Consider the following 12,513-nt stretch of genomic DNA (forward strand, 5'->3'; position numbering starts at 1 on the left):
ATAGTGTAAGTTAACTTTGGAGAGTAAATTAGATGTTAGATTCGCAACTATATGAAATGTTAAGGGTTTATAGGTGAGGAAATAACAGTATTACACTTTAAAATGTGTAAAGTGACTTAAGTTAATGAAAAATTGGATAAAATAGCTTTGAATATAATCGTAGGGATGCAATTAACAATTTTTAATGCATTTAGCGACTTATTTTACCCAAAAAATAATTCAAGAACCTAATTTTCACTAGGGTGATAATTCAAGAACTAAATCGGCACTTCACCCTAATTTATATGATAGAGCAACTCAGAACAAATAGGTAATTCATCGTCTCTGATTCGCTTATGCATGTCAGCCTTTTTGTTCTGAGTTGCTCCGTAGAATGAAATTTGAGCAATTGACAAATGTAATTCGCTTGCAAGGCTGACATGCATAAGCAATTCAGAGACGATAAATTACCTTTTCGTTCCGAGTTGCTCCGCAGAGTCGCGAGCTCAACTCCACCGATATGGGTTGTGCTCCAGAAATTGGGGGGGTCACTGCCCACTGCGGCATGTGTCTGATCTCACCTCGACTATTCAATTTCAGAGTCTCGTGGGCGACGGATTTCTACCAGATTATTTCCTCAAAACTCCTCGTAACTCCTTTTCTTTAACAAAGCTGCTGAAAATGTAGAAGTATCACAACATTTTACGGTGTAACCATAACCATCGAAAACAATGGCAATTATTCAAGAACACAAAATAATTAAGAACTCTTCACTATGAATGCCCAATTCTACTATGGACTTGAACATAGGGCGACGTATGATAAAACCTGTCCCTATTTCTTCCAGTGACCAACAAAATGGAATCACCTTATGACAGTATGAGAAAAACAAAAGGGCATAACAATGCAAACAATTACAATCTCCGAATCACCGGAGAACTAAGCATCTGTCCGAGGAAGAGCAGGTCTCTAATGGGACTAGATAACATTTTACATGGGAGGCCTACCAGAACCAAGCAGCTGGCCGACTAGATTAGTTACCTGCAAACAACAAAATGTTTCAATCATATAAACATCATAAAAAAAACTTTCATTTGCATAATCATAGATGCAGCAGTAGGAAAAATTGTGAAGGTTTATTGCTTACTTTCCATCAAAAGCATTCAATTGGTAAAGACTAACACTCAAATTTAAAAAATATACTCTAAAAAATTGCAATCGCGATAGTTTTCGGAATTTTTCAAAGAAATTATTCGGAGAGATGCAGTGGAAGTAGCTAAAAAGAATAAATTGAAGTGACAAATACCAATGACAGCAGAAATGAACAAATAAAAATATTTGAAGGATGACTGGGATTGTTCTTATAACTTACATGCCAATATTTAGACACGCACCGATCAATGCAACTGTTTTCACCCATGTTTAGCTCAGACTCCTTGTACCTGTATGTATTTGACAATTCACATTTACTAACTTGCATAACTTCAGTATTCAAAAAAGGACCTTAAAGTAAACTGCTGTATGTCTTTCATAGAGGTCCATAAAAATTAAATAGAGAAAAGAAAAGAGTTCTCATACTTCTTCTCAACGCACTTGTTGAAACATGTGTGGGTAAGCCTGAATCAATAAACAATTAAATGCGTAAGTGAAAACCGGCTAACCACCGGGGCCGGGCCAAAGTATTAGAGATGGAAAATTGCACATACCAAAGTGGCATTCACAACCTAGAATGTGCTCAGTCAAAGTGTATACCACAAATGCAAAGGACTCTAATGCTCACACATTGAAGCCACAAGACTACCAAATAAGGTCGCTTTAGAAATATCGTCCAGAAGCCTTGTTTTTTAATGAACAATCATAAATGCTCATCAACACAAGGTATTAAGTCCAACAGAAATAATTGTGAAACGGGTAAAAGCCAACATAAATAAACAAACAAATGATAACGATTATGGAAAAAGCCCCTAAAAGTTTCTCAAACTAGAAGTCTAGAATGCACAACCCTTTCTGCCTTCCATATAAAACCACATTAGTACACCGTGATATCTAACGCCATACAGAAAACTTACTTGTTGAACAACTCAACCCTGTATTCCATCTCCTTCTCTGCCATACCAAAAATCTGCACATTCGTTGAAAACAAACTTCAAAACGCCAACATGGTTTGAAAAACACAACTTTTATGGCAACAATTCATAACAAAAATAATAGCAATCCATAAACATCAACCATATTGCTCCATCCAAACTCCGAGGAAATGCCTCGGCTTCACTACTAATGTCGAAACACCGCCACCATCGACCCATTATGCAAACTAGACCGAATATGACTACACCCGAATTCAAAGATTACACAGATTCCCAACACCCATTAAACAATCTGACCATGAATTTCCAATCTTGGGCAAACTTGAAATCCTATTAAAACTTCAAAGGTAGAAACTTTAGAACAATGAAGAAAAGGGCACTCACCTGTTCCTTGTCCAAAACCGTCGGCGCATTAGGGGCAGCCATTAGATCCTGAAAACCCCCAGTTAATTTACACGATTCCTTCGAAACCGAAACCGAAACCGAAATAGAATGAAGTAGCAGAGAGGGTTTAAGTAATCTTACTCGGTGGGAGAGAACCGAAAGTGTTGTGATTGGAAGCTCTCAGATGCAGAGGGTTTTAGGTATCTGATTTGAAGCTGCAGCAGGCAAAATTGGAAATCGCACTGGAGGTGGAGGTATACCGCACCAATTAGGGTTTTAGGCGTTAGTCTACCGTGTACGTGAGATAGACGGAAACACAAGCCGTTCACTGAATTTCTATCCCCGAAAAGCAGAGGATTAATGCCCTCTCTTTTTCCCTTGGTACACAAGTAGTGGATAATTTCACAAAGGCCCATGCTTGTTTTATTTTGTTTAATAAACTATATTCTCTATGCTAAAAGGGAGGTGTTGAATTCAACCCTTCAGAGGCGTAGGAGAAATAAGATTGTGAAGCTTAGGGCTGAAAATGGAAACTGGGTGGAAAATCCGTCTCAGGTGCGCCATTTAGTGGATAATCATTTCTCTTCAGTTTTTAGCTCGGCAGGGGATCGTAACTGGGGGTCGCTGCTAGATTGCATTAATCCCTCGGTCTCGACAGAAATGAATGAGGCGCTAACTGCACCGGTAACGGAGGAGGAGATAAAGGAGGCTGCTGGGAATATGGGAGGTCTTAAGGCTCCCGGCCCCGATGGTTTCCAGGGGATTTTCTATCAGACATACTGGGAGATTGTGAAGGAAGATGTTTCGGCTTTGGTCAGAGAGTTGCTTCAGGACGTTGCGGGTTCGAGATTGATAAATCAGACTAATATAGTACTGATTCCCAAAGTCCCTAATCCAGAATTTGTGTCGCAGTTCAGGCCTATCAGCCTGTGTAACTACTCGTACAAAATACTGTCAAAGATTCTTGCTAACCGGTTGAAGGTATTATTGCCTAAAATCATATCTCCATCTCAGAATGCTTTTGTGGCGGGTAGACAAATTCAGGATTGCATTGGCATAGCCCATGAGATGTTTCATTTTCTGAAGGGAAGGAAAGTCAGGAACAGATTTGAAATGGGGATTAAACTGGATATGCAGAAGGCGTATGATAGGGTTGAATGGGATTTTTTGGATGCGGTAATGGAAAGAATGGGGTTCAGCAGTAGTTGGAGATCGCTAATTAATGGATGTATTTCGTCTGTGAGTTTCGCTGTTCTTCTAAATGGGCAGGCTGGAGAGTCTTTTGCTCCCTCGCGGGGCCTCCGTCAGGGGGATCCTCTTTCTCCTTATTTATTTATTTTGGTGGGGGAAGTTCTTTCCAAACTGATTCAGGGTGCGGTGGACCAAGGTAGGTTGGAGGGTGTTAAGATTGGTGGATACGGACCCGTGATTTCTCACCTCTTCTTTGCGGATGATACCCTTCTGTTTCTGCGGGCAGATGTGAAAAACTGCAGGAATTTGAAACATATGCTGGACAAATTTTGTGTGGCGTCTGGGCAGAAGGTTAATTTGGAGAAATCCAGTGTTTTCTTTGGGGCAAATGTTCCGAAAGCGAACGCGGATCAGATGGGGATTGCCCTTGGTATGACGGTGGTTAGCAATCCGGGGACTTATTTGGGGGTCCCTGCTATTTGGGGCCGGTCGAAAAAGCGTGGTCTTACTTATGTGAAAGGAAGAGTAATGGAAAAGCTTCAAGGGTGGAAACAAAGTACTCTATCCCGTGCCGGTAAAGAGGTTTTAATTAAGGCTGTTATCCAAGCTATTCCGGCGTACCCAATGTGCATTTTCAAATTCCCCGCCGTCGTTTGTCAGGAATTGGATGCGTTAGTGGCTGGATTTTGGTGGGGTTGCAAGGAGGGAGCCCAAAAGATTCATTGGGTCTCAAAGGAGGTTTTGGGTTTGCCAAAAGACTTGGGTGGTTTAGGCTTCAGAAACTTTATGGAATTTAATGATGCTCTGCTTGCTAAACAATGTTGGCGTTTAATCACGGAACCGGACTCGCTGTGGGCTAGGGTGATGAAAGCCCGGTATTTCCCCCATTGCTCGATATGGGATGCGAAGAAAGGTGGTCGGGCTTCTTGGGCTTGGAGCAGCCTCATCTGTGGTAGGGACGTGATCAAGGAGGGTTCCCATTGGCAGATTTTGGGCGGTCAGGAGGTGAGGGTGTGGCAGGATAGGTGGCTTCCATCTTTGCCCCTTGGACATCCGGTGCCGGTTGGCCAGGTTGCGGTTACTCCCAGTTTAAAGGTCAGTGCGCTTATATGTCCGGAGTCGGGGCGGTGGAATCTTAGCTTTTTACAGCCTTTCATATCGGGGGAGGCTTTGCAGGCTATTGAGGAGACGCCTTTGGGGGATCTAAGTCGTAAGGATAGGCTTATCTGGGATTTGAGTAAGAACGGTACTTATTCGGTCAAGTCTGGTTATAGATGGCTGCAAGGTAGATCACTGGCTAGGAGGGACAAGCGTCGGCCTTCTGTTCGTGGGGTTCCCAAGGCGTTTTGGAAGGGGATTTGGAAGCTGGAGGTGCCCCCCAAGTTGCGACATTTCTTGTGGCTTACGGTGCATAATTGTCTTCCTACTCGGGAAGCCTTGTACCGACGACGGTCCTCTCTGAATTCTACTTGTCCTATTTGCTGCGGCCATGATGAAACCATTGAGCACATTTTCCTTTCTTGCTCTTGGGTTGAGCCAATCTGGTTTGGTGGGGCTTTGGGGTATAAATTGGATCGTCTGTCTCTCCCGTCTTGGCTGGACTGGATTCAGAAGGTATTCTCTCCGTCTTTATGCAACTTTGGAAATACAATGTGGAGACAATCCTATATTGTTTTTACCTGTTGGTGTATTTGGAAAGCTCGGTGTGATTTTGTTTTCAAAGGGATGTCTGTTAACCCTTTAAAAGTCTTGGCTGATGTTTCTGCGGCTATGAGCTTGTTTTTTGGTGCTAAGGCAATGGCTGGGGTTAGGGGAGGGGGTGACGGGAGGAGGGGTACCCAGGTGGCGCGGTGGTGTGCTCCGGCCTCTCCTTTTGTGAAGATTAATGTGGATGCTAGTTGGTCCAAGGCCTCAAAGATGGGATTTGTTGGATTGATTGCGCGGGACATGGAGAGAAAATTCGTGGCTGCTGCGCGGTATGCCATATCTGCTCCTTCTGCTGCTGCAGCGGAGGCTTATGCGTTGCTGTACGGGTGCCAACTTGGTGACGAGTTGGGAGTAAGGTATGTAATTCTTGAGTCGGACTCCCTTGAAGCGATTAATTGTTTATCTAGTTCACTGTCTAGGGGTAGTTGGGAGGCATTCCCGGTGCTGGCTCGGGTTAAACAACTGGGGGGGAAGTTCTTTGATTGCCGATGGTCTTGGGTGCCCCGTTCTGCTAATGGTGTGGCTCACAAGATTGCATCGGGTGGTTTTACGGAGATGAGTGATGTCGTTTGGGTCGTTAGGCCCCCATCTTCGTTGGTCTTTGTATTGAATAATGACGGACTACCTTGTCCTCATTAATTTGATTTAGTGGTGCTAGGGGTGACACCTCTACTTGGTGGAGGGGTCTTTGTGTTTTACCCTTTGTCACTGCCGGTTTATTGTTTGTTTGTTTGCCTCTTTGTAGGCCTTTTATGATATGGTTTCTGGTGTTCAAAAAAAAAAAAAAAAAAAAGGGAGGTGTTGAATTAGCCTCACAATGAATTAACAATAATGTGATTCAAATTTACTTATGACGAGAATCGAACTTAAGAAGAATACTACTAGACTGTAGTAATGAGTGACTTTAAATTTTAGTTTTTGAAAAACAAAAATATTTTAATTTTAATTTTTTACTTACTAAATCACATTTCAACAGCCAATTTATTTTTTATTTTTTATTTTTTTACTATACATTAAAATTCTTTCTTTTTTATTTATTTATTTATTTTTTATGAAGGTGACCAAATGGTGGCAAAGCCACGATAGTTCATTCTAGGGCCGAAAAGACTCAGAAAAAAATTCAATATCAGCTTTCTTTTGGCCATCATCATGCGGTTCACTTGCATAAAAAATTGAACATAGAACGAGTTGTGTGGAATAAGAACCTGAAATTCACTCTAACCATTAGACCACCTGGTGGTAATTTACTGTACACTGTTGTTCGAATCCAAAACTCATTTTTTCGCACTTTTTTGGGTATCACAATCTAGTAATCTACTAATAAGAAGTCACAATTTTTCTTTATGAAAAGACAAAAATCCCCTAATGCTTTTACCATCTCGTTAAAATCATGGAGACATATTTAGATGTTTATTGGATAACAAGTTTTTGTGCTTAATCCCTTTCAAAATCTGCAATCTGCAATGATTTGTAACTTAAGTGGTTAAGCGTAATTGCTCACGCACTCAAGATTATGATTTAAATTTGCTAATGAGCCTAAACAAAATGTTATGTGACATACTGGTGCGGACAGTACAAACACCCAGGTGAACTGAATAATACTCATAGCTTGAAAGAATCAATCTGAAACACTTGAAGGCTCAGGCATAGCATTTGAATAAACCGGAGATTTCGAATTCATGGCGTTCATGCCGGTAATTTGTATGTTACAAGGATCATTGAGTAGGTACATACTGTCATTAACCTTTTAAATCAACGTAGACGCCAACAGCCTTCGTTGTCATGCTTCATGAACCATGACTTATAGGTACTAGGGCTTTATGGCATCTCCACTGAGTTCTTCCACACTGAGGAGTTCTTAACCGTACAAATAAGACATGCATACACGAAAGCTTTGCCAGACTAAGCACACAATGAAGACAGCAGATGGAAAACAGGTTCTTAGCCCCACTTATCCAAAGATACTATAACTTACTATCGATAGCCATGCGGAACAATTTATATTACAGATGACGGAGAACATGCGTAGAAATTTGGAGCTAAGCCTCGAACAAGAACATAGGGCCTAGTAGGAAGGCGTACAGACAAAGTAGCAGCATCAACAAGAGGAGAAGTGGAAAACTGCAACTTACCCGTACACATTCAGAGCCTTTTTCTTTTCCCTGCTGGTGTTCATGAAAGCACTTTGAAGTGAAAAAGCCATGAAATTACAAAGGCAAGGATCATGCAGGCAAGCAGGAAATTCATAATGCGGCGGCCATGCCACATGGTTCGGGTTTCAACCAGGACCATGGGTGCTGCTGGTACTGAGGCGGATGTGGCAGTAGTGGCATTTGACTCGTTTATCTGCTCACTGGAAATGTTGAATGCAGTGACGCCACAGATCTCGCAGGTTCTGTAAATTAAATAAATAAAATTATGCTTTGTAACAGTAGAATAAAACCTATGTAGAACAAGAATTGAATTGAACCACATGTGCAGTTTACTAAATTATCTTTACCATTAAACTTCATGTGAAAAACAAGACCAGATTGAAGTAAGAAAAAAGAAAATACATAGACAGAAAACAACATGTCACCTAGACAAGACAACTAATTGCAATCATAATGCAACGTATTAATCGCTTGTAGAAACAAAGAGACAGAAAGAAATGAACTATGGGGATTTTGAACAAACATAAAAGTGTATAATCAAAGCACTCAACTATCACCGGTCGTCAGTAACTTGTTGGCAACAGGTCTTGAGTTCAACATCAAGGCGCTGAATAATTAACTACCAGAAAGCACTCAAATAGGCCAGAATGCCATACAATCACTATCAAACAATGTGGCCAGGAATCTTCTATTCCTGTTTTTGGTAAAGAGTCCTGTCGTCAACATGTCATTCCATTTGCTTGCCATGATAACCAAAATCAAAATAGAATAAGCATGCTATCCTTTACTCATCCTGGTTATTAATCAAGCAAGTCTCTTAACCAATCCGTCTATAGTGTACGTTATAGTATTTATCATGTGATGCGGCTTAGGTAGACTATAATCTCTTGTTGCCAAAGTTTGGAGATTTCCTTGCAGGGGATAGAATTTACCAAATTATCATCTTTGGAGTTATAAATAGAAAAGAAAATAGAATCCACATATAGTTTTTTTCTCAAATTTATAAATGAAATAAAATGGTGACTGAACCAAAGAGCTAAAATTCATTTACGCAAATATCAACTTTTCGTAAACCATAGGCATGATTATATGAAACATTTACCTCTAAATAAGAAGCATACATAAAGAAATACATGGCACAAGATATCTACTTTTAAACACAGGAACTCAATTCTTGCACACAAAGACGACTCCTTTAGCCCACATTGGAACCCCTACTTTCCACTAATGTAAATGCCGCGGAAGATGTGCCAATAAAAACTCTAAACCTATAGTGATCGATATCTTTGAGTTTGGATGGATTGTACAAGTGGTGACCAAGATTTGTTCTTCTACAAAATTTTCTCAATCATGTGGGCAACGTGATCTGTCTCATTCAACTTTCCTTTAAGAAGCAAAATAATAAGAACAATGGTGACCACTACATGAAAGGAAAGAAGCTACTTAGCTAGTAAGCAATCGAATAAGCTGAACTCTCGGGAGCAGGAACCTAAACGCTACCAAGATGGTCTATTATTCAACAAAACTACACATGCTCATAGTAAGATCACAGTTCGAAGTGAAACCAGATCAAAGTGAGAGATCCGACTCCCGAAAACAATTACAATTACATCCATGTGCACTTCAATGCAGAATTGCAGAGACAGAAAGAAACATAATCCTAAAGTTTATGTACTCATCTTGTTTTTGATCTCCAAAAGGTAAAACTTCACCACAAAACAAGCCAAATTGTTCCATTAAGCGTCATTCGGATGAAAATTAAACACTCAGACAAGGAAAACATCCAGAATCCAGCAAATGGGTGTTCGTAATTATAAACAGAAACACCAAAAATCAAAGAAAATAATGAATTGAATTCAGAAAAAGTTTGTACTCACGTATCTCCCTTGATCTTGAACCAAGTCTCAGCACATTGCTTATGAGCAGTGCCCAAATCCCCCTTGCAAGAACACCCCAAATCAATTGGGACCCCAGAGCCAGAGTCAGTCCCACCGCCCCCTTCCAAACCCATGTGGCAAATCCTGCAATTTCTCTCAACTTTACTCAAATGCAGCACCTTCTTCAGCTCCAGAACCCCACTCTCCAAATCCACCTCCTCCACTGGACAATCCGACTCACAAGACTTCCTCCGGACATTGCCCGACTCAGACATAGAGTGCCAAGATTGGTCGTCGTCGGAGTCATCCGAGACCGACGCGCCGCCGCCTCCGGTGGCCGAACGGCGGTGGTGGGTTGCCTCGGAAGCTGACATTCGTGAAACCCAGAAGGAGAAATGGAATGAAATGGTGTAGGGAAGTGTTAAAGTAGCGGCATTTGGATATCGAACATGGTGGGGAGAAGAGAGAGAGAGAGAGAGAGAGAGAGAGAGAGAGAGAAGTCCGGGAGCCAAGGCGAATTATAAGGAGGATGGTGGGGGTAAAACTGCAGCGATCAGAGAAGTGTTTAAAAGGAGTTAAAAGGATCATAATAAAAGACTTGTAATCTTTAAGGCTGCCAGTTGTGGGACACTCACAGACACAGAGGCACAGGCGTTACTGATAGAGACAAAGGTAAGACTTAAGTCTTACGAGTGTGTGCTTCCAAGAGTTTACAAGTCAGCAAACATAAAGAAGTTTCACATAGCACGTTTTCTAAAAGTATTTTGCTGATTTTTTTAGAGATTTTAACGAAAAACTTTCATTATTGTTCACTTTAACGAAAAAATTTTACCCTTTATTTTGTTCTTTCAAATTATTTTCATTAGTTTTTCTAATTTTCATATGTACCTCAAATGTACCTGTCTAGAGTCTCTACCGATTTCTCAAGAGCATTTTACTGATTTCTTCCATGAACTTTGTGAGCAAAATTTCGTTGTCTTCGATTTTGATGAATTTGTACTTAAAAAATAAATAAACATATTTGATCAAAGATCAAAGCGCGCCCAATGAATAAGTCAGTTTCTTTGATAAGAGAGAAAGTTTTAGGACTTGATTGCATAGCAAAAAATTATCAAAATTTGGTGGAGAACGAGATATTTATAGGAGCTAAGGCCGGTCACATGGGTAGGGTTTGACATGCCATGTGTCGACATCCGGTTGGTCCAAATGTTTCATTCGTAAAATGAAGAGGAAAGAATTATCCGGATATTGTTTAATTAAATAATATTTTGTAATTATCTTGTAATATTGTTGATTAGATACGATTGTAAGTCATTACTTGATTGAGTTGATCTTAAATTAGGAGAGAATAAAGATAAGATTTAGTAATTAATGCTATCTTTAATACTTTTCACTTTTCTTCTCACCAACGTAGTGTTAGAGTGGATTAAATTTAATCCTAGCCAATTTAAGAAGGGCTAGCCAATTTAAGAAGGGCATTATCTTCATTTGCCAGTAAAAATCCACGTGTATACTTCAAGATTTTTCAAATTATTTTTTGCTCCACAAAATTTCTCCTCGCAGTCCCGTTGTCGAATTTGTCCCCTAAACATTTAGTCAATGGGGCAACTCATTTTCTATCTATAGATGGTGGATTGCCCTAGTAGACCAAATCTTATTCTTCAACACATTATTTCTAACTCATTATTACTTTTTTTTAGTACAACGATATATAAAAACTTACTATCACTTAAAAAAAATTAAAAAAATAAAAAACTCATCTTCTACCTCCGTCTTTGACAAAATTTGAAAATGTTTCCATTTCTTTCAACTACTATTAATATTGTGAGTTATTGAATTCAAATTAAGCATATACTAAAGTCACTAACTACTTCATAGAGTAGTCTGCGTTAAAAGAAAGGAATCCAAAAATATAGAAATATGTTTAACCACAATCTAATCCTCTTTGATAAACCGTAAGATGTACATCATTTTATGAAACTGGAACAATGCTTATTCTAGATAAGTAATACAAAGAAGGTAAATACAATTTTTTCATGGTAAAGCAAATTCCTTCCGATTACCCTTTTTTAACTTCTAACACTTCAGAATTTGACCTACCACTCACGTAAAAGAAAGAAAAATTATTCATTTACATCATTGATATGAAATGTTACGATAAGTTGCTTTCAAAGTTAGTACCCCTGCAAGGAATAGCTAGTTCTACATACACTACTATAAAAAATATTTTGCGCGACGAAATTTTGGTCGCGCATGGTTCATCGTGCAAAGCTCGTGAAGATAAGGTTTGCGCGACGGAAATTAATCTTCGTCACGCAAAGTAACTTTGCATGACGAAGACTAACATCACGGAAAGCTTTGCGCGATGAAATACTTCGTAGCGCAAAGATTTTTGTTTTTTAATTTTTTAATTAAAATAAATTAATTTAATATTTTGCACGACAAAATATTTTATCATGCAAGGTTTTTGACTTTTTAATTATATTAATTGTTTGCGCAACGAAATATTTGATAGCACAAGATTTTTCGAATTTTTACTTTTTTAATTTAATTTAATTGTATGATTTTATTTTTTTAATTACTTTAATTTAAATTGGCATATTCAAAATAAAATTACATATGAAAAATAGTGATCAAATTATCCAATATATATATAATATATTCAAAATGTACACATAAATTAATAAAGTACAATAATAAAATCCTAATACAAATCTATTGTGGTGGTAGTGGCGGGGGACATGGTTCGATAGCGTCCTAATCCTCAACTTTAACCGTCAAAGTCTTTGACAATTCCCTACAAAAAAACAAATATGGTCAAATAACAAAAAAATATTATAAAATAATACCAAAAATTTGGCATAATCTCCCCTAAAATTGGTGTACCCCAAACTCCACTCCTCACACTATACTTGACCCCAAACCCCGCACCAAACTCAAAACTAACTCAAAAAACACATATTAATGAAAAAAATTAAAATTTGGGGAGAATATACATTTTGGCAAGATTGAGAGTGAGTGAGAATGAGAGGGAGGAGTGAGTGTGAGAGAATTAGAGGAGATAGTGAGAGAGATGAGAGAGTGAATGAGAGTGAGAGATAGTGAAGAGAGAGAAGAAAGATTAAGTGAGAGGAG

General features: G+C 39.1%; 2 protein-coding genes across 2 annotated transcripts; both read right to left on the reverse strand.

Moving 5' to 3' along the window:
• Nucleotides 1–661: 661 nt before the first annotated feature.
• LOC137715277 (mitochondrial import inner membrane translocase subunit TIM10) lies at nucleotides 662–2,757 on the reverse strand. Its single transcript, XM_068454542.2, has 6 exons — nucleotides 2,592–2,757; nucleotides 2,451–2,498; nucleotides 2,049–2,101; nucleotides 1,558–1,596; nucleotides 1,352–1,421; nucleotides 662–1,020 (listed from the first exon to the last, which is right to left on the reverse strand). The coding sequence occupies exons 2-6, from the start codon at nucleotides 2,490–2,492 to the stop codon at nucleotides 970–972; spliced, it is 255 nt and encodes an 84-aa protein (XP_068310643.1). The 5' UTR covers nucleotides 2,493–2,498; nucleotides 2,592–2,757; the 3' UTR covers nucleotides 662–969.
• Nucleotides 2,758–7,000: 4,243 nt separating this feature from the next.
• Nucleotides 7,001–10,062, reverse strand: LOC137715852 (uncharacterized). Its single transcript, XM_068455202.2, has 2 exons — nucleotides 9,379–10,062; nucleotides 7,001–7,743 (listed from the first exon to the last, which is right to left on the reverse strand). Exons 1-2 carry the CDS (start codon nucleotides 9,750–9,752, stop codon nucleotides 7,521–7,523), a joined length of 597 nt encoding a protein of 198 aa, XP_068311303.2. The 5' UTR covers nucleotides 9,753–10,062; the 3' UTR covers nucleotides 7,001–7,520.
• Nucleotides 10,063–12,513: the final 2,451 nt, after the last annotated feature.

The sequence above is a fragment of the Pyrus communis genome, chromosome 3 (genome assembly GCF_041283825.1).
Source record: "Pyrus communis isolate YQ-2024b chromosome 3, ASM4128382v1, whole genome shotgun sequence".
In the NCBI taxonomy this organism is placed as follows: domain Eukaryota; kingdom Viridiplantae; phylum Streptophyta; class Magnoliopsida; order Rosales; family Rosaceae; genus Pyrus; species Pyrus communis.

Bases quoted from the DNA above. Each gene is read 5' to 3' on its own strand.
- LOC137715277 (XM_068454542.2), bottom strand. From the start codon at position 2,492: ATGGCTGCCCCTAATGCGCCGACGGTTTTGGACAAGGAACAG. The intron at 2,102-2,450 runs GTGAGTGCCCTT...ACGAATGTGCAG, and splicing joins CGGTTTTGGACAAGGAACAG to ATTTTTGGTATGGCAGAGAA. The intron at 1,597-2,048 runs GTAAGTTTTCTG...TTATTGATTCAG, and splicing joins AGGGTTGAGTTGTTCAACAA to GCTTACCCACACATGTTTCA.
- LOC137715852 (XM_068455202.2), bottom strand. From the start codon at position 9,752: ATGTCAGCTTCCGAGGCAACCCACCACCGCCGTTCGGCCACCGGAGGC. The intron at 7,744-9,378 runs GTGAGTACAAAC...TTTAATTTACAG, and splicing joins TTCAAGATCAAGGGAGATAC to AACCTGCGAGATCTGTGGCG.